The following is a 21,806-nucleotide window of genomic DNA, read 5'->3' as shown; positions in this document are numbered from 1 at the left end:
CTGTTGGAGTGGATCCATACAAACTACAGGGACACAGAGTTGTGGTTTGCATTGCCCTGGGCTACCATTTTTGGAATGGCAGTGTGGTAGGGATGGAAATGAAGATGTCAGATTGTGTTTGGGGAGAATGGGAAATATCCTGATAAAGTTCGTTTTGGTAAAGATGTGGCACAGGAAGTGTTTCAAGCTCACTCGTTGGCGGGTACGAGGAGCCCGTTTGGTGACCAAATGGTGCGACACATTACATGGACTAGGCCGTAAGATGACTGGGTAAAAATTAATACAAATGGTGCTTCTCGGGACAACCTCGGGTTGGCTACAGCTGGTGGTATCTTGAGGGAAAAGGAAGGGGATTGGATTTGCGGTTTTGCCTTTAACATCGGTATTTGCTCTGCACCATTGGCGGAATTATGGGGTATCTACTATGGTTTGGTTATCGCCTGGGAAAGACGGATTACTCGGTTGGAGTTGGAGGTGGATTCAGAGTTGGTGGTTGGATTTCTTACGACAGTGATATGTGATACGTATCCCTTGTCATTCCTAGTACGCTTGTGCTATGACCTTCTTTTAAAGGACTGGACAGTCTCGATTTCTCATGTGTATATGTGACAACCCGTCCCGTTGACCCCACTAGCCCACTGCTAGCTTGCCCCCATAGGCCCGAAGCTGGCCCTGCAGGGCATCGATCCTAACCCCTCACTGGGCAAATGGAACTATTCATCCAAATCCATAGTAGGTTATTGGTGCGCCAGGCGTTCCTCGAACCCTGGTCCCCACCCTTTAACAACCTTCCCACAGGACAAGCAGTCACCAATTGACCTGCAGATCAATTGGTGACAGCTTGTCCTGTGGGAAGGTTGTTAAAGGGTGGGGACCAGGGTTCGAGGAACGCCTGGCGCACCAATAACCTACTGTGGATTTGGATGAATAGTTCCATTTGCCCAGTGAGGGGTTAGGATCGATGCCCTGCAGGGCCAGCTTCGGGCCTATGGGGGCAAGCTAGCAGTGGGCTAGTGGGGTCAACGGGACGGGTTGTCACCCTTTAACAACCTTCCCACAGGACAAGTTGCCACCATTTGCCCAGTGAGGGGTTAGGATCGATGCCCTGCAGGGCCAGCTTGGGGTCCGTTGGGACGGCTAGCGGTGGGCTAGTGGGGTCCACGGATGGTCCGTTGGGGCAGCTAGCGGTGGGCTAGTGGGATCCACGGGACGGGTTGTCACAGTATAGAGGCGAACCGTCTTGCTGACGGTTTGGCTAACTATGTATTCTCTCAACCGTTAGGGTTGCAGTTGTTAGAGGTTTGTCCCTCTTCTGTTGTTTTGATTTTCATGGAGGATGTTAGTGGGAATGTGTTCCCTCATTCTGTTCGTTTGTAACTATAAGTTTTCATTTTAATAAATTCAAGGAGGCTTTGTTTCCTTTCCACACAAACAAAAATGAGCTAATTGGATGAGAAATTGTTTACATATAAAAAATTGTGCAGAGATGTATGCGTCTGGCGTGCCAAACATTTTGCATTTACATCTTCAACTTATCCTATAATTTTTTAGGAAAGAATGAATACTTACATCTTCAACTTAAAAAATCAATACTATTTAATAATTACTAACTTGTTAAGAAAAGTAAATAGCACCAAATAATTTATTAATAGCAATAAATAACACGCCAAATTTGAAACTAGCTAAAACAACAAAATGTTTGAATTTAATTTTATGATTTTTTTTTAATGTATTACCGAAAATTCCGCTATATAATAAGACGGAAGTACAAAACATTGTTTTGTAGACTATATAATTTTAATAAGTTGGTTACAAATTGGTTATAGATTAATTTGTATATTATTTGTATAGTCTGGATTTATTGTTTCCAAAAATCTTAAAGAGAATATTATAAAAAAAATCATTTGATATCATCTAAGTTACCATATTAAATTTCTTTATTAAATTATTCATCAAATAAAATCCTTTGATATCTAACTTAACATATTAATTTGTTAATTATCATTATACTTCACCTCTCATTTTTATATATGAGTCTATTTTGTGAAACAAATAAATTATCATATTATTTATTATAATTGAAAATAGTTTTATTTTCGGATATAGCATAAGTTGAATTTTTAAAAACAAATATAAATGATTCAATCTATAAAATATTCAAGTTTTAGTAATATTATTCTTCAAAAATAATATCTATTGAATTAAAAAATTTACTGAGTAACGGGTCAAAACTTGAATATTTAAATTCAATTTCATACTTTTTTGTTGAATTTTATAATTTAATATAATATAATAAACTTTAAATCATTTATTTTGAAATATTTTTAAAATATTGAAACTTGATATAAAAGTTAGAAACTATAAACACTCTAAATTGGTTTGTTATAGCAATGTCAATAATATGTCACTATAATATGAAAGAATTTCAAAAAACTAAGTATATTAAAACAAAAAGTATAATATTATATTAAATTCCTCATAATATAATAACTCACTTTTTCAAAAACCAAATTCACAAAATTATGTCTTATAATGACATTCAAGTCATGATGTAGAATAGACATTGTTGAAATAACTTCACGTACATAAACTAATACAATATATTAAAATTTTATTTTAAAATAGAAAATATACAAAATTTTGTATAAAACAAAATTTAACCAGTGTTATAGCACGGATACTTATCTAAAATCATTAACAATATAAAACTTACAAAATAAGTGTCTTTTTTCAAGTCATCATATTTAGCATATGATTTTATTGCATAATATTTTATTAAAAAAAATAAAAACAAACGCATAAATTATATTTTATATAAAAATTACAATATAAATAAAATAAATTTTAACCCATGCTCTAACACGGGTCTTAATCTAGTATAAGATTATTTTTCATTTCTTTGACTTTAGAATTTGAATATTGTTATATTAACAAAATATTTTTGGATATAAATACACTAAATCCAAAGTATAGGGACATTCGTTGATACTCTCTTCCTCTCTTCCATGTAAAACATATAAATAGATACAAAAGCTCGAAATCGAATTAATCCTATCTTTGACTAGTACAACTCTTTCTCTCCCAGGCGATATAATCGAGGAACCCTTACCGCTTCTCTCTTCCGACGCTGGTGAAGTTTTACTTTGCCGGCGTCGGGACTTAATCCGGCTCCCTTCTCAGCCCTTACCTGCTAAAGAACTCTTTCCCGGAGATGGTATCTGATGACCCAGCTATTGTCAGATCTGGAACTTCGATTCACCAAAAGGAGACCTCATACCAGGCTTCAGAGATGGCGGAAGTAGATCTTCTTGAACCATCGGTTGCGCCGTACCTGGTGGGGATGTCGACGGCGCACGACGGTCCTCCCACCCTGGAATCGAGTTCCTTTACCGGAGATCTAAAGCTCCTAGGGTTCCATTCTGTTACCTCAAGCTCCGCTTTAATCCTCCAACCACCATCCCTCTCCTCGCCGGAGATGACTGAGCCCATGAATCCGACATCCGCTCAACCTGGCCGCCGCTTGAACTGTCCGATACACCCGCTTGAGAAACTAGGTTTCCCACTGTTGGGCTCAACAACTCTCGGCCCGTTAAGGTTTTGGAGCCCATTATCAATAGATGTCGCAATCGTTCCTCCTCTACTTTTATCCAGGTTTGATCGGAATTCAAATCTTTTCCACCCTAGCCAATTAGTGTGTAGACCTATGGAACCATTTGTTCGAAGACTGCATTTGGAAAGTAGTTCACCATTGTTGCTAGTTTGGCTAAGGATTTCTTTAGGGAACCTGTTTTTAGATATACTCATTGATTCGGCTCTTGAAGACAAAAGCCTGAATGAACTCGGCATTATGATCCAGACCATATGGCGCTGTGATTACCGACGTATCTTCACGCTCCCTTCACCATCTTGACTGCTTTCTATAAACTCTAAAATGCAATATTTTAACTTTGTGAAGTATCATCCTAAAACTCTAAAGATCAGTGGCATTATGATCCCAACTCCAAGGAGTGGGGGTTACCACTACTTCTTCCTGAGTTGCACACAGAACCCAACTACCCTGTCCATCGCTCCTTTTATCCTCAACCAGAGCACTTGCAACCCTGTTCATACCTTTGCCAAGGTTCTCCTTCGGGTAGACATCCTCATTACGGTGAGGCTTCAAAACTTGGCTTCCTTAACGCCGCTTAGTCTTAGATCCAAGACAGTGGCCACCTTCTCTTCCACCGACTTGTTCTTGGAAGTTACATTGATATTGCTTGACCTCACAAGTTCCATAACCCTTGATAGGATTTGGTCCATAGCTCTCAAGACTACAATCTCGATGACCATATTTATCTATGTATCTTTGTTATTTTGGCTTTGGGGATGGCCTTTCTTTGTTGTTTCTTTAAACTATGGTTCTTATCTTGTATGTGGTGTTCTATTTTAATGGAATGAAGCATATGGTTGTTCAAAAAAAAAAAGATACAAAAGCTCGTGGAATTGATCGGAAGTTTTGGTTGTTCAACTGCAGTTTTTGATTGACTCATTGTTGAACCCGAGGTACCTTACTTTAATTTGTAGTTTGTAAACTCAAAACATCTAATTATACAAAATCCTATAATCTAAAATACTGTAGATTATTGAAACTTTTATTGAAAGTATTGTGTGTGGTATTGGCAACCATAGAAATTATTTTTTGAAAATTTTATTACTGTAGATTATAAAAAATATCAGTGTTTTTGCAGCCATCTGACTACTAGCACACTCCGTCACTTTCGATTCTAGCGACACACAATTATTGTTGAGTTGACTTTTTTGTTGAATGATCTTCAGGAAAAAGGTGTTGTGAAAGATGTTACTTTTCTCAAAAGAGATTTAAAAGAATGATAAAAGAAAATATTGTATCATTGGTAGGGAAGATCGAAAGCTTACTACCAGATCCTCTTCTGTCCCGGGTACTCTTGAATCTTCCCACAAAAGATGATGTTGTTAACACAAGTGTTTTGTATACTAGATGGAGATCAGTTTGGCGTTTGGTTCCCGGGTTAGATCTTGATGATGATGAATTCTCGGATTATAGTTCCTTTATGAAATTTATCGATAGTTTCGTTAAGTTCTCTTCTGACTCACCTCACCCATTGCAATACTTCCAAGAGAGACCAGAGTGATCCCATGGCTATTAAGTCATGGGTATGCAGCGGTTATGTGACATTCTGGTTTCAGAGACTTGCGTAGAGGTTTTAAAGAATTGATTTGGCCACCTATGTCACCAAAGTGCACTTATCTTTTCGGTCAAGGGTCCTGAGAGAACTCTAGAGTTAAGCGTGCATGAGCTGGAGTAGTCTCAGGATGGGTGACCTTCTGGGAAGTGACTGTCGGAACTGTGCGAGTGAGGATAAAACACAAGGAAAGATCATGTGGTGATTTGTAGGGACGGTAACAAGTCATTAAAGTCTCCTGGACGTAGCATACCGACTGTCGGATATTGATGGGCTCACGGTCCTAGTGAGAGGATGTGAGGCCCATTAAGGAAGGTGGGCCCATGGAATGGGATTGGACATGGGGCCTACTAAGAGGTGGCGGTTGTTTACAAGTGGTATCAGAGCCGAACCCAGACGAGTGTGGAGTCGAGTGGGCTCACACCATCGGGGGTGACGGTCTTGGTACGCAATGAGGACGTTGCGATCTGTTAATGGAGGTAAATGGTGACATCCCAGTTTCAGAGACTTGTGGAGAGGTTTAAAAGAATTGATTTGACCACCTATATCACCAAAGTACACTTATCTTTTTGGTCAAGGGTCCTGAGAGAACTCTAGAGTTAAACGTGTTTGAGCTGAGTAGTCTCGGTCAAGGGTCCTGAGAGAACTCTAGAGTTAAACGTGTTTGAGCTGAGTAGTCTCAGGATGGGTGACCTTCCGGGAAGTGACTGTCGGAACTGTACGAGTGAGGACAAAACACAGGGAAATATCATGTGGTGATTTGTAGGGACGGTAACAAGTCTTTAAAGCCTCCTAGACGTAACAACCGGCCGTCGGGTATGGTTGGAATCACGGGTCTAGTGAGAGGACGTGAGACCCATTAAGGAAGGTAGGCCCATGGAGTGGGATTAGACATGGAGCCCACTAAGAGGTAGCGGTTGGGGTGTTACACGTTACACATAAACTTCAACATCTTTAGGTTAATTATACTAAGAGATATATTGGTTTCGAGCTTCTACCTATAAGGCTCTTTGTCTGCCAGACTTTGGTATGCTTGAGACTTCCGTTATGTGACCTTTAATGTGTTGTACAATGTTCCTTTACCGCGTCTTAAGACAATTCATCTGGAAGAAGTTTGGTCCACCAACCATGCGGCTATAGAGACCCTTATCGCGTCTTGTCCGGTTATTGAGGATTTGAGCATAGTTCAAGATGATTTGAAGGTCATACATGTGTTCTCTCAAACAATAAATAGTTTCAGTCTGGTTCGTGATTATATTGTTACTAACCATCAGGATATTGAAAAGTGGAAAGTTGAGATTTTCTCCTAAACTCAAGGTCAAGGATTTGAGTCTTGAAGATAACAAATCCTCAAGTTTCACCATATACAATTTGTGTTCATCTGCCGAAGGTAGATTTCGCTGTTGATTTCAATGTGAAAGGTGTGCTGGATCCAAATGACTATGAAAAGAGAAATAGCACTGGTTATTTCCTCAACAAGATCTCAAGTGTCTAGGATATGATCATATTATATGTTGCCATACTCTTAAGGTATATACTATACTATATAATGTCAATGAATCAAACATGGGAACGTTAATTTGGTTCATCAATTAAATTATATTCCTTATGCACTTTATTTTATTTTCTTTCAGGTTAACTAGAATCCCTACCTCAGTTTCAAATCATGTCCCAGTTGCATGCTAAAATCTTTGCTGCGGATTTGGAAATGTTACCCAACCTTCTGTGGAGCTGCCCCAATCTTAAAACACTCATCTTGGTACTGGTTTTTCTTGGTCTTGTGTGTTAGATTCGTTCATATATAAATATCATCCTCCCCATCTTATATTTGTTTATTTTGTGGTATATTTTCAGGAGCTTAAAGGTTCCATTAAGAGGAAAGAGGAAATTAGTTTCTCATATGTGCCTTGGTGCTTGTTGTCAAGCCTGGAGAGTGTCGAGATGAGAACGCCAATTGGTGGAATTGGAGTAGGCCTGGACATTTTAACCGAATCCGAATCCAAATCCGACCCGAAATGGGCAGTTCGGTTCGGATTCGGGTGGTATTAAATACCCGATCGGATTTATTTTTCTTGAAATTCGGATACTAAGTGGGTTTGAACCCAGTACCTTAGACATTAATTTATGTATCATAAACCATTTTGCCACCTTGATTATTCTGTCATAGTATAAAAACATTAAGTATTTATATATATATATATATATATATATATATATTCTAAAATTGACTTTTTTTTTTCTTTCTCAATCAACCGAATCCAGAATTGTTTTATATTTTTCAATACCCAAATCAATTTTACTAGAAACATGATAAGCAAATCTACAAAAAAAAAAAAAAAAAAGAGTGATACTTTGTGGGGTTTGAGGAGTGAGTGAGGTTGGAAGATAAATATGAATCATATCATATAATTTGCTATAGATATTGTTAGATTTGGTAGAGAATTTGAAGGCTTTGATTCTTGAAGTGGTGGCCATGGATAAACAAAACTAGGTTTTTTTTTTTCAACCATTGGGCCACAACTGGCCGGCCCATTAGCCAAATTCCTACATTCGTAGGAGCCGAGACTCGATCCCGGGTGTGATGGTGCCTTCTACAAATGGACTTACCTCCTGCCATTGCACTAAGGTCACTTCACAACAAAACTAGGTTTTTGGCTGAAGAAAATAGAGATGAAGAAGTCGAATATGGACATAGGCTTGGAATCTCGAGGTTCCCTAGGAAATTCAGCATTTTTTTTGGCAAATAGCCTCTGGATCCCTTCTGGTGATGGAACGTCTGGCTTATAGGGGAGTTCGGTGCGATCCTCTCTGTCCAAGATGTGGTCTGGCGGGTGAGTCTATTAATCATGTACTTTTTGAGTGTCCCCGTTCGCGTCGGATTTGGGAATTATTCTCATAGGAGTTATGTCGGGAAGGTTTTCCCTATAATTCTGTTTTCATGAACTTAGATTTCATTTACTAGAGGGTGTCGTCCCTGTCGTTGGCCTCGGGCTTAAGTTTTACTTTACCGTGGCTTGTTTGGTCAATTTGGAAAGATAGGAGCAAGAAAATTTATCAGGTTAATGAGGCTGAGCCATTTGAAGTTATTAATCAGGCGACATCTGATAAGCTGCTTTGGGAGGAGGTCAAATCCTACAATTCGGTTTCTCTACATCCCTCATCTTTGGAGGATCGGGATCCCGGTCCCCGATGTCAGGTCGATGGTTCTTGGAAAGTTTTGGATCCTCTGGAAGGTTTAGGTTGGTGGCTTTGTAATGGTGAGGAAACAACGATACTTTTAGGCGCACAAAGTCAGCGACGCAGTCCTTCTCCCATATACTCGGAGCTTCAGGTGTTGATTTGGGCGATGGAGTCCCTGGTGGAGTCAAGGATAGATTGTCCAAATTTCAAGACAGATTGTGCTGAATTAGTGGCAATGGTGCAATCTCATGAAGAATGGCCCGCTTTCTCCAATTTATTGGACGACTTCAGCTTGCTACGTTCATCCTTTCCTTCCTTCAAGCTATCGAGGATTCCGCGCACAGATAATGTACGGGCAGATTGTCTTGCCCGATCTTCGAGATCTTTGCTTTATGTGTTTTTTTTTGTAAACTCTTTGCCTCCGGTTTGGGCTACCAACTCTGGGGTATCTTCTAATTTAATGTTTGGTTGACAAAAAAAAAATAGAGATGAAGAAGAAGGAGACAAGAAGAGAGAGGTAGAAAGTAAAAAAAAAAAATTTCCATGAGAGAAGAAAAAAAAGTTTTTTTAATGAATTCGGGTAACCCGTAATTACCCGAACCCGAAGCCAAATTACCCGAACCCGACCCGATATTATAAAATACCCGATCGGATTTTATATCTCTACATCCGAATATTCAAAAACCCGAACATCTGAACCCGAATCCGATCGGATACCCGAATGCTCAGGGCTAAATTTGAGTAGAAATAGAACTAATAAAGTATTTCTTCGAGAATTCAACAGTCCTCAAGAAGCTTACTCTACGATTGGTCAAATCTATAATATGAAAGTTGGCTAAATCTCTCCCTCAGCATGCCACCTCAACATTTTAGAGAAACCTGGAGCTGACACCTAATTAAAACAACTAACCAATCAAAATATAACAATTAATACAACTCAGATTTTTTAACCAATCTTAATTATTCTCGGTTCTACGTCACCTTCTCTCTACTTGTAAGTCTCGCAGACCGAATCAGAAAAAGTAGAAAGTCTCACTCTTCTTTTTCTTCACACCATATGCTTTTCTTCCTAAACCCATATATAGAGAGAGAGAGAGAGAGTAGCAGCTGATGTGTTCATGTTGTAACAGACAATCTGTTTATCACCACTTACATATCATTTATAATTGTCTCAAGCTAGAGCGTAATTGTAATGGATTTGCCACAATTTTCACCCGAAGTAGAAATGCAATACATTTGGAGAGTTAGTCTCTCTCTCTCTCTCTCTCTCTCTCTCTCTCTCTTCTCCTCTTTCTCTCTTCTCCTCTTTCTCTCTTCTTTGGATATCTCTCTTTGATTCTCCAATTTCAGTCAATTTTCTATCACAAAACCAGAGAAGAAGTTTTTGAGACGGATGTAATTTGAGTAGGAAGCAAAATCAAATATGTCTCTGTTCAAGTTAGTTTCGCGACCAAAGATTTTTACCCAACTCAAACTTGGTGAAGATGGATTTGGACCCGTCTTCAAAGTAACCTCAATTCTGACATGCCGGATCTTAAATTTTCCTCTTTTAAGTGTATCTTTTACCATTTTGTTGTTTGTAAGTTCTTTGTGTGTGGTTTGTATTATATTGATTCATTCTCATTTTCAACATTTTTTTTTTGATATTTTTGTGTATCAACTCTTAGTCCAATAGCTTGATCCATAGTATTGGATATGATGCCATTGGGTTGAACATTGCTATGGTATGTTACAATTGAGGTTCTTTGAGGGTTTATGATTAGGGTGTATGCAGGTAGTCTCATCGCATATTAGAAGCAACCTCACTTTCTCAATCTAAAGTCAAATTAATAACAAAACACAAAAATCTTAAAAAAATATTTTCAAAAGCCTCTCAATGTTGGCCCGGCTCAAGGGGATGGCGGGAGGGGTAAAAGCCAAGGGTCCACTCTAAAATTCAGAAAAAAAAACTTTGAATAAAGGGGACCAAAATATATATATACTGTGAAAAAGATCTAAAAAAATTAGTTCACATAGGATCTAAAAAATATTGAGACGGGATGTTGGCTAGTGAAGTTTATTTTTTTTTGTGAGGACTCTTGCTTATTATTTTCACGTGGATTATACTTCTTCAGATGATGTAATTTTGTATTTGGTTATTTTTTGTTCTGTTTCTTTTCTTTTTTTTTCTTTTGTGATTTCAGATAATTTGATGATGGTTGGACATTAGTGACTTTAGATTTCTAAGCTCCCACCCAATTCCACCTTGAAGACCTTGATCAAAAATACACTTGGTTCTATCTGCTACGACTTTAGTCACGAACCAAGCTGTAAGTGTTTATATTTAAACGTACTAATTATAATTCATAGAGAAAGATATATTGACATGTTCAGAGTTCGATTATGACATAGTTTTGTTCTTTTGTTTAGTGGTCTCTTAGAGTCTTAGTTATATGTAACTTATTGATCCAACTGTCTCATTGATTTCTATCTCAAAATTTTAGTGTGTGAGCTTGATGTACCTGGAGAAATATATTAAACAAAGATATACTCATTTGAATTTTCGAGCGTTATGATGCCATATAAGATATAGAATGGTGTGAATGTGTGTCGGTATATCATATTTGTAGTAATATGATAAATATTATTCTTTAACATTAGATTGAAACAATATTTAAGTTCCTCTTTTTATAATGTAGTGCATTATGTTTGTGTCTTTTTCTTCAGACGCATGTGGTTATGATGAAAGCATCATGGAATATTGAGACTTTATGGTATTTTTCTTTTTATGTGCATCTATTTGTGATACAACAGTACTTGCGATAAACTTAGCCTTTTACTTTGTTTGAACAAGGTCAACCACCCAATACATTAAAACCACACCCAACAAGCTAACCATAAAACCAAAGAAAACAACACAAGATCAACGAGGCCAAAAATGAGCAGCAAGATTCGATTCATCAAAATACGAAAACAATTTAAAGCCCAAAAACGAAAAGTAAAATCAACTACAAAGGGAACCCATAAAACAGAATCATTAAAAACAAAAACAAATACAAAACACGCAAAAATACAAAAAATACAACCATATCAACGTTGATAATAAGGATAAAGCGTCATAAGAAATCAAAATATTTATATTATAAAAAAAACAAAAAATAGTATTTGTTTGTTAATTTTGTTTCTTTTGTTCATTATTTAAGATTGTATAATAGTATTTTTTTTGTTAATTATATAATTTGACCAACTGAATACCGCAGACACGATGAAACAATTATTTAGTATATTTATAATAATATTACATTTTTACCGTATAAAATTTCTTATGATTATAAAAAAGAAATTTTTTAGGGCTTTTTACAATTAACCCGTAAGAGAATTATACTTACATTATTATTTTTTTCAAAATTTAAAATGAGGTTAAATTTATCCTCTAAGGTTAATTTTTAGAGATAACCCGTGAAAGAATTATATCCGTAAAATCTATAAGATGTATTAAATTATATTATAAATAATGCAATTTATTAGATTTTGCCTACAAACAAATTATAATTACAATTTTTTAATCCACATATCAATAACCAGAAAAGGTTAATTTTCCATACCAAACAAAATAGTTATTTTCAAATATTAGAGTTTTAAAGGAAATTATAAATATATTGTATATATATATATATATTTTTGGAATATGTTATTAAGTGTAATAAATTTCTAAATATATAAATTGGTTTAGGAAATTTTAACCCCAATTGGAAGAATTATTCTAGGAAATTATGTTTGTCTTTTGTGCACTTTTTACAGAATTAAATTTGTAAATAAGTATAATTCAAAGGTTAGAACATCAAATGTACTTAAAAATGTTATTATAGATAATTCAACAAAATTATATAACTTAGTGTTTTATTTACTTACATTTAAATACTTTTTAACTTGGGAAAATAATTTTGGGTTTTTGAGCAAACAAAATAGAATTCTTTAAATAAACTATGTTATTAGATTAAGTAATTATAATTACAGTCTCACTTTACCAATTTATAAATCTTATGGAAAACAAATAAATAAATGATGTTAGAAAGTAAATAGTATTTTTCTCAATTGTCTTATTAATTTCTTCTAAAGTTTTTCACATATTATTATGAACCAAATCCGCAATACAATCAATTGATTTGACTAATTACTATTCTATAACCGCTGTCCCATTTAGATCAAATACAGTTGTTCTACAAGTTGTTGATTTAGTAGTAGTTGTTGTTGTTGCAACTGATGCAGGTGAAACTGTTGCGGTTGTAAAGAAGGTGTTTGCTATTGTTGTTATTGTGGTTGCCGAGAAGAAGGAATTGGTATCTTACTATTCCTAAAACATCTATTGAAGAGTATGAAATATCGGTTGAAATGATTGTTATTAAACAAACATAATTTTACAATCTACATAAAATATCCTATAAACAAACGTCAAAATTCAAAAATACGAAACAAAAAAATAAACATCATAAACGAAAACAACAACCCGCGCTACGCGCGGGCAGCCATCTAGTAAGAATGAAAACTAGAGTTATATAAACTCTAGATTTATTATTTCTTTTAGTCTGTTAAGTATGAGCGATATCCATAAATCATTTTCCATTTTTTAATTTATCGATTATTATCTTTTTCAATTTCACTCAATGTTAATTTTCTAAAAAAATTATCTCTAAATTTGTTTTATTGCTCTATATCCAACCTGATTCTGTTCACCAGTTTAACATGATTTAGCTAGAAAAAATGTGTTTATTGTTACATTATCAGTTGTTCACCAAATTAGAGCTATAGAAAAGATATAAGAAAAGTAATGAAGGGACGAACTCACATTAGCTAATAGCTGGTTATGTTTGTTTGATACTACTAGTCTCATTTTTAACTGTCTTTCATTTTGTTACTCCACTAGGTGCTTCCCCACGCAACGCGTGGGTTGTAGTGTAGTTGGCACTTTTTTTTTTTTGGTCTTTTTCGTTTTCTCTTTTGTATTATTTCATTTTAATTAGGCATATACAGGCTTTGCCGTCACTTTTATTTATACACTATATGTTTATACCATTTCGTTCAGATGTGTATAATTGTGGCGTTTACTTTTTATGAATTATGAAGATGTTGTTTCTTGCTTTTGAGGATCCAATCTTATCATTGACTGATATTGTTTCCAATACATTTATTGTATTATAGATTTTCTAATTAACTGCTTACGTAAACCCTTCATATGTTGATGTTGCAATAATAAGTTTTTTTTTTTTAAAATATCTTCCGTGTAAGTGATTATGTTTGTATGCCCATGTTTTGGTCTAATATCAATAAGATCGTTTCTGTTTTTCTTTAGTTGGCTTTGAAACGAATATTGAGTTAAGCAAATAATGGGTCGAATTATAGTGTTAATAAGTAATATAAATTCTTATGTATATATATTGTATATATGTGACTATAAATTTAGCTAACTAAAAAATTATGTAATATTTAAATACAATCTTGAACATATATATATATTTTTTTATTTGTGGGAGGAATGTATGAAATTATTGGATAGAAGTTATTTTTGAGTTAGATGACTTTTAATGTCTTTAAAGTGAGTTAAATATTAGTAAATTTTTATATGTGTCTTGACTTTTTTAAAAAGGAATACCAAGTGTTTCCTTCCAAATTTGAAGTGATATAGTATTTTAGTTTTCTTATATGATTTTATGAACTTCAATGTAAAAGTTTTTCAAAGTAATAAGTACACTCACTGATTGAATTATAAAATTTGGAGAAATGTTTATTTCGTTTAATCATCTGCTCTTTTAAATAAATTAAATAAGTATGTTGTTATTCCTACAAATAGGACAACATATATTACACATTGATCGTTTAAAAATGAATATGAACATCTAATTCTCAAATAAAGTTGATTGTTTTGTTAAAACCAACATATGTGAATTTAAATTTAACTATGCAAATTTAAAAAATAAATATGAATAGATTAGAAAGGCAAGAAATATAAAAGAAATATTTTTATATAAATAAAATAAAAATTGAAAACAATGTTAAATATATATAATACTTTCTACATTAAAATATAGAATCAAACTCTTACAAGTTACAACACATATGAGATATAACAACATTTGATATTGGTAGGAGAGGAGGAGAGAATGTTTACTATAAGATGGCAACACATATGAGATATAACAACATTTGATATTGGTGGGAGAGGAAGAGAGAATGATTACTTATAAGATAACAATCCAAATTAGATAAAGGAGATAAATCTTTTAAAATAAGAACAATGTAAAATATATATCATGTAGTCTCTAAAATTAAAATTTAGCATTAACAATTTACAATGATATTTCATTTTTTTTTACAACCCATACAACAAAAATAAGAAATCAAAAATAATAAAAAAAAATGAAAAATGATTTGAGGTATTGTAGAAGAGAATGAGAGAATGTGAAAATGAGATAGTAAAAGAATGTCAATATGAGAGAATGATAGATTGAGAGAATGCTTATTTATATTATAAGAAATGATGGAAGTTACATTTAGAACTATGGAGTTACAATAGTAATTCATTGTGTTTGAATAGAATTGAGTGGTAGAATATGATTAATGCATAATTTATTTTATTTTCAGTTATAATTTTATTTTAATGTGTGAGTTAAATGTATTGTGTTTATTGGATCTTAAATATTGTTTAAAGCAATTAGAAAGCAAATAAAAAAATAAAATAAATTAGAAAATATTAAATGAAAATCAACCAATAAGGAGATACCAAAACCTTACTTTTATATATATGATATATTGCTTTAAACTTTGAAATGAGAAATATATTATAAACAATAATTTTACATGAGAAATATATTAATTTAGCCAACCAAAATATGAATATAAGTTTAGCCAACCAAAATAAATAAAAAATATTAAAATTTAACCAAAAATATTAAAATTTAACCAAAAATAATTTCTCTTGAAAGATAATAAGTTAGTAGGAGGAATGAATTAATGTACAATTATTGGATAGGAGTTACATTTGCGTTAAATGGAGTTACATGTCTTTAATTATAAATAAATATTTTAATTTTTTATAACCTAAAATAAAAGGAATACCAAGTGGCTGAATCAAAATTCACATGATTTGGTTGTTTGTTTATATAAACTCAACACTTACACATAATATTTCAAAATAAAAAATATTACTTTTTAAGTGACAAACTAAATTAGTTTTCTTATAAAATTATATGAATTCTTCAATCTCAATAATTTTTAAAATCCTAAGGATAACTTATATTTTTTTGGTTTTCACTCATCAATTTAATTTATAGTGCTAGATTTCATTCTAATGGTTTCATCTTTAGAGAATTTAGTGAAATGATATTTTTAAAATTATATTTTATTTTTATATTTAAGTTCCAGTTGAATATGTTTTGTTTTTTGGATCATTTTTTATTTTGATTAAAGATACAAAAAACCAATTGTTTAATTATGTTCTTTTTGTTTTCAAAAACCTCAAATCATAAATATATATATATATATATATATATTATATTGATATCTGCAGATTTAACAATTGGATCACAAAACAAAATAGTCTTTATAAATGGATAAATGGATAATTATATTGATCTTTAAATATTATATTGATCTTTATAAATTATTTAAAATGATACATGAATATGTGAGATAACCAGAGACATAATAGATAATTACATATGAATCATTTCAACTTTATGATCTTATTGTGTGGTGAATATTGTAAGGAAGTATGAAAATAATGACTTATAAGATGTTAATATAAAATAGAAAATGGAGATAAACATTTTAAAAGATTAAAATAAATATATAAGATATGCATATCATACATACTCTAAAACTAAGCTTTTACAATGATATTTGATTTGATTTTTTATAACCATACAACAACAATAACAAAAAAATACAAAACAAAACAAAACAAAACAAAAAAGAGATTTGAGAGTAGTGGAAGAAGATAAGAGAATAAAAGAGCGATAGACTAAGAGAATAAGATAATGAGTATTTATAGGAAGAGAAATGATGAAAATTACATTTAGAAAAATGAGAGTTACAATTCTAATTTATTGTTTTGTTTTAATACAATTGATTAATACAACTTAGTGGAGAAATAAAGTTAATGCATAATTTATAGGGAGAAGCTATAAAGATTTCAGTTTTATATTATGTGAGTTAAATGTGAAAATTAATTATTTTACATTTGTGTTTTAATATAACTTCTTTTTTTTGTTAAAATTGCATTGCCAAATGGACCAATAAGGAGAGACTGAAACTCTACTTTTATATATATGATTAAAATAATAAGTTGTCAAAAACAATAAAATAAATATAAAATAACAGAACAATAATAATAATACAAATCCCGTTGGGGTGGTGTCAAGTCTCACGCACGACGGCCTCTGTGAGAGAGAGAGAGACAGAGAGCCCTAGCTTCCGCGGCAAATCCCTTTTTCTCATTGCTTCTTCTTGTTCCCTTTTGGTTGATTTCGAATTCGAATTCCGAAATCAGTTTGAATTGTAAGATTTTTATCTTTGAAGTATGATTGGGGTTTCTTAAAAGTCTCTTCTTTTATGGAATTTTTCATCGGTTCTCTTTTGTGTCATATGAATTGGTCATATGGGTTTGGAAAAGTTTATCCCTTTCTCTGGAAAAATTTGATCTTTTACCTCAAATTTGTGATCTTTAATGTTGTTTTGTTGACTTTTTTTTTTTTTTTTTTTTTGCAGAGGCTTTGGAGTTCATATTGCGCTCTCTATCTAATAGTTAATTAAAGATTTGGGGATATATACACTCTGGGGGAAGAGTTGAGATCAATTGATATCTTTAGTATAATAAAGTGGAGCTTCGACATGTTGCGTTTCAGTTGTAGTGGTTTCGATATCTCAAGTTGTTGTATCCATCTTGCTGAATGGCATCCTTTGGAATAACGAAGCTTACTCGGGCTTTGAAGCCCCTTTGTTAGTTTGCTGAGTACGACTTTTTGATTTTGTATTGTTTTGAAATTGATCGTTATGGTAAGTAGGTTTGCTACTCTTGAGTCAGGTTTTTGGTAATGTATTTAATGTTTCTTTGCAGGTAGCGTGAGTCAGCACTTGAGAGTTTTATAGGTTGTTGGAGTTAGATAATGTTTCTTGATAGTTTTTTTTCATCTGCCCAAGCGATGGGTTGTTTTGGTTGCTTTGGTTGCTCTGAGAGATCAAGACATTTACCAAATCCGTGCGATGATGATGATGATGATGATGATAGAGGAAGTGGTGATGAAACCAGCAATGCGGGAGGAGGAGGAGATGAAGAAGAAGAAGAGGAAGTGGAGGAGCTGAGCCGTTCCAAAAGATCTGAAGAGATTTTGATATGTAAACTACAAAATGGTTTAATCTGCAGGCAGTTTCCAGTTAAGGAAACCTACAAACTTGTACGCGGAGAGGTATGCGACTTCTTGTTCCCATGACTAAATGTGCTTTGTCGAATGGTGTTCTTATACCAGTTTGTTTCTTATATCATTTCCAGGATGAAGATGGAAAGAAGACAATAAATGAGTTTGTTCGTGAGCGTAAAATTGGAGCTGGTAGTTATGGGAAAGTGGTAAGTTGTGAAATCAAAGTTCAATGCTACTCTTTTATTCGCTCTTGAGCACATCTTCAACAAGGGTTACAGATTCCATAACATTGTAGTTTGTATGTATATCAGGTTTTATACCGAAGCACTGTCGATGACAAGTATTATGCTATTAAGGTATGCTCTTCGTTTTGTTTCCATGGCACCACTTGAAAGCTTATTTTGTTTTGCTAGTCTCATTTGAAATTTTATCACCATAGAGTAGATTATATTAATATATCCTTAGTTGATCACATGATGGGATTAAAAATTTATGGACATGTAGTGATTATAATTTTTTGGATTTCCAGGCTTTTCACAAGTCACATTTACTAAGGCTACGGGTTGCACCTTCAGAAACTGCTATGGGGGATGTTCTTCGTGAGGTATCATGATACAATGCCGATAGAATTTTGGAATAGGATTCATTTCAGAAAACTTACGTATATGTTTTTTTTAATCTGATGGTTGTAGGTTATGATTATGAAAATCCTGGAGCATCCTAATATTGTTAATCTCATTGAGGTGATTGACGACCCTGAGTTTGATGAGTTTTACATGGGTATTTCTTTCTCTTTTCTTTGTATATTTTCACCTCAAGTCTCTCTCTTCGGTGAATGTTCTATCATTTAATACTGCATTGTTTCTTTGTCTAGTTCTCGAATATGTTGATGGAAAATGGGCTTATGATGATTCTGGTGCTCTCGGAGAAAATACTGCTAGAAAGTATTTGCGGGATGTAGTTGCTGGCCTCATGTATCTTCATGCTCATGTATGTTCTGCACCGTCAACTACTTCTTAATCGACACTAAAGTTACTATGATTCACTCATTATGATTTTCTCTTTTTGGTTTGGATGAAATAGAATGTAATTCATGGGGACATCAAACCAGACAATTTGTTTGTTACTAGTACCGGGAGAGTGAAAATAGGAGATTTCAGTGTCAGCCAAGTATTCAAGGTACTGATAGTCTCAATTTCAGTCTTGTTTCTTTAAATGTTGTAATTTGAAATGATCAAACATAAAAGTACATTTGATGCAGGATGATGACGATCAACTCCGTAGATCTCCCGGGACTCCTGTCTTTACTGCCCCGGAATGTTGTTTAGGTATAACATACAGTGGCAAATCTGCAGACACATGGGCAGTGGGAGTTACTTTGTATCGTATGATATTAGGAGTATACCCATTTCTGGGTGATACACTTCAGGATACTTATGACAAGGTTTAGAGACATCTCCTAGAAACAATTTGTATAATGCAGTCGGCTTGGTTTTTTATTTTCTACTAATATTGCAGATTGTGTACAACCCGTTGATAATCCTGGATGAACTGAATCCTCATCTCAAGAACTTGATCGAAGGTCTCCTTTGCAAAGGTGAGTCCTTATTTAGTTGTTTTGTAAATTCAAATGAACCGTTATGATCAAATAAAAGTTACCCTTTGTAGATTAAAGATATCACCTTTTGTGTACAATGTGGCTCACGATATACACTTGTGGCAGATCCAAACCAGAGGATGACGTTGAAAGCTGTGGCTGAACATCCATGGGTTACTGGAGAAGATGGGGCTATTTCGGAATACTTTTGTTGGTGTAAACGCAAAGCTGGAGAAGAGGAAACAACTTAATGGGATTGAAAATGTAGCTGAAAGGCTAGGAACAGTATACTTGAACATGGCAAAGGCAATCATATCGTTGTGTGTCAGCAGTCAGAACCGTTTGTGTTGGTTGTAATAGTTCTTTGTGGCATTTTTACTCAATGCCATCATCTTTGAGGCTCTTGATCGTCTGATTTTTCTGTTTGCTCTCTTCAATTTTTTTCTTTTTTGTTATAAAGGAAACATGTTTTGGGTCGACTTTGCTATTTGAAATGTTATAATCTTTGTATAAACCAATGATGTTTATTTTCTTTTTTGTGTGTGTGGGGTAAACTTTAAAAAAAAAAATTGAGACATTTCACTCAAACTTTTCCTTTCGTCAATGAAGCTTAGACATTTTTGGTCAGCTGCCATCAGTGTCGCTGGTTATGTTACCAATGTTTGCAATATATAAGGCATAAATCTTAGGAAAGTTTAAGCACGAAAGACTAGATTCAAATCGGGGTGATTAAGCATGCTCGTCGAGACCATGATCACAATTGTATTAGTAAAAACAAAGGCATATCAAAGTTGTCGTCAAAAAAAAAAAAAAAATTCACGTTTTTGCACCCCAAAAAAGTGTATAGGTGAGACGGTGACGGTGACGGTGACGGTGTGTGATGCTTTTCCGATTTTCAGTTATAACAATTTGTGTGAAGGTGATTGTGTGTATATAAGCGTGGTAAGGGCATGTTTATAGGGACATCAGTTTAGGGTGTTTTTAGAGTATAAATATTGTAAAAATAATGTAAGATCAGTAGTTAAGAACTTTTGTTAAGAAGTTAGTTATTGGGAGAACAAGATCTTAAGATTTAATAATATAATATTCTTATAGAAATTTAATAATGTTTAATAAATACATAGATTAATGTTTAATAAATAATTTAAGAATGTTTAATACTATTTAATAAAATAATGTTTATTAATATTCTTAAACATATTACAATTATAAAAATTTATAAAATAACATTTTAATTGCAAACTTATAAAACTTTTACTAAAATTCAAAAAAACAAACATATTACTTAATTAATTAAACAAGACAAACATTTTATTTAATTAATACATAGATTAATGACCAAATTTATTCCAAATATTCTCAATCAAATCCTCCTTTAATTTGCGATGTGCTTGTTTATCACGAATTATTGTATGGCCATCACCTAAACCCTCAAGATTTGAAGACATAGTTACTGAAAAGGTAAGATCCGGAGTAGTTCCAGTTCCATCTTCTGGTTGGAATTCTTGTTCGTCATAGAGTGTGTATGAATCTCGTTCATCTTCGACAATCATATTATGCAGTATGAGACATGCTCTCATAATATATGCAATTTTACCCTTTGACCATAAAAAAGATGGATTTTTAATCATGGCGAATCTAGATTGCAAGACTCCAAATGGACGCTCAACATCTTTTCGTGCACCTTCTTGTTTTTCTGCAAATAAACGATGTTTCGGATGTTGTGGTTGTGGGATGGATTTAACAAATGTCGCCCATTCCGGGTAAATACCATCCGTCAGATAGTAAGCCAAATTATACTCATTTCCGTTGACATAGTACGTAACTTCGGGAGCTCGACCGTAAATAATGTCATTAAATACTGGTGATTGATCAAGGACATTTAAATTGTTACAAGTACCTGGAGCTCCAAAAAATGCGTGCCATATCCATAGATCTTGTGAAGCTACTTCCTCCAAAACAATTGTTGGCTTATCAGTGCCTCTTGAATACATTCCTTTCCAAGCGGTTGGGCAATTTTTCCACTGCCAATGCATACAGTTAATGCTTCCAACCATCCCGGGAAAACCCCTCTGTTCTCCATAAAATAGTAGCCTTTGAAGATCCTCTGGTGTTGGTCGGCGTAGGTATTCAGTGCCAAACAAGTCAACTATCCCGACGACAAAATGTTCCAAACATTTATGAGCAGTACAAGCAGCAAGACGTATGTACTCGTCAACCGAGTCCGTCGTAGTCCCATTTGCTAAAAGTCGAATTGCTGCAGTATATTGTTGTAAGGGTGATAGACCATTCCAGAAGGTTGCATCCCTTTTTGGCTTAAAATATGGAACTTCTTCACTGAGACGATTCACAATACGCAAGAACAACGGCTTGTTCATTCGAAACCGTCGCCGGAAGTGGTGAGCATTGTAAGTCGGATTATCAGAAAAATAATCG

General features: G+C 33.8%; 2 protein-coding genes across 2 annotated transcripts; both read left to right on the top strand.

The window, feature by feature from the left end:
- Nucleotides 1-7,886: 7,886 nt before the first annotated feature.
- On the top strand, nucleotides 7,887-8,853 carry LOC147938315 (uncharacterized). Its single transcript, XM_087465586.1, has 3 exons — nucleotides 7,887-7,911; nucleotides 7,989-8,116; nucleotides 8,164-8,853. The coding sequence occupies exons 1-3, from the start codon at nucleotides 7,887-7,889 to the stop codon at nucleotides 8,851-8,853; spliced, it is 843 nt and encodes a 280-aa protein (XP_087321712.1).
- A 7,859-nt stretch (nucleotides 8,854-16,712) lies between these two features.
- On the top strand, nucleotides 16,713-19,958 carry LOC104715276 (serine/threonine-protein kinase GRIK1). Its single transcript, XM_087466541.1, is given in 13 exon segments — nucleotides 16,713-16,913; nucleotides 17,124-17,367; nucleotides 17,473-17,821; nucleotides 17,905-17,979; nucleotides 18,085-18,129; nucleotides 18,303-18,377; nucleotides 18,466-18,553; nucleotides 18,648-18,763; nucleotides 18,857-18,952; nucleotides 19,035-19,217; nucleotides 19,292-19,370; nucleotides 19,497-19,612; nucleotides 19,614-19,958. Coding segments are annotated over 11 exon segments (1,287 nt in total). The 5' UTR covers nucleotides 16,713-16,913; nucleotides 17,124-17,367; nucleotides 17,473-17,521; the 3' UTR covers nucleotides 19,728-19,958.
- The last annotated feature ends 1,848 nt before the right edge of the window (nucleotides 19,959-21,806 follow it).

Source organism: Camelina sativa, chromosome 9, assembly GCF_030686135.1.
Source record: "Camelina sativa cultivar CO46 ecotype springtype chromosome 9, ASM3068613v1".
NCBI lineage: Eukaryota > Viridiplantae > Streptophyta > Magnoliopsida > Brassicales > Brassicaceae > Camelina > Camelina sativa.
This window is presented reverse-complemented; position numbering and strand designations above follow the sequence as displayed.

What these genes read in the sequence shown, in the direction of transcription:
- LOC147938315 (XM_087465586.1), top strand. Translation starts at nt 7,887, where the DNA reads ATGGACATAGGCTTGGAATCTCGAG. An exon ending in CATAGGCTTGGAATCTCGAG is followed by an intron (nt 7,912 to 7,988) that starts GTTCCCTAGGAA and finishes TCTGGCTTATAG; the next exon opens with GGGAGTTCGGTGCGATCCTC. An exon ending in ATAGGAGTTATGTCGGGAAG is followed by an intron (nt 8,117 to 8,163) that starts GTTTTCCCTATA and finishes TTCATTTACTAG; the next exon opens with AGGGTGTCGTCCCTGTCGTT.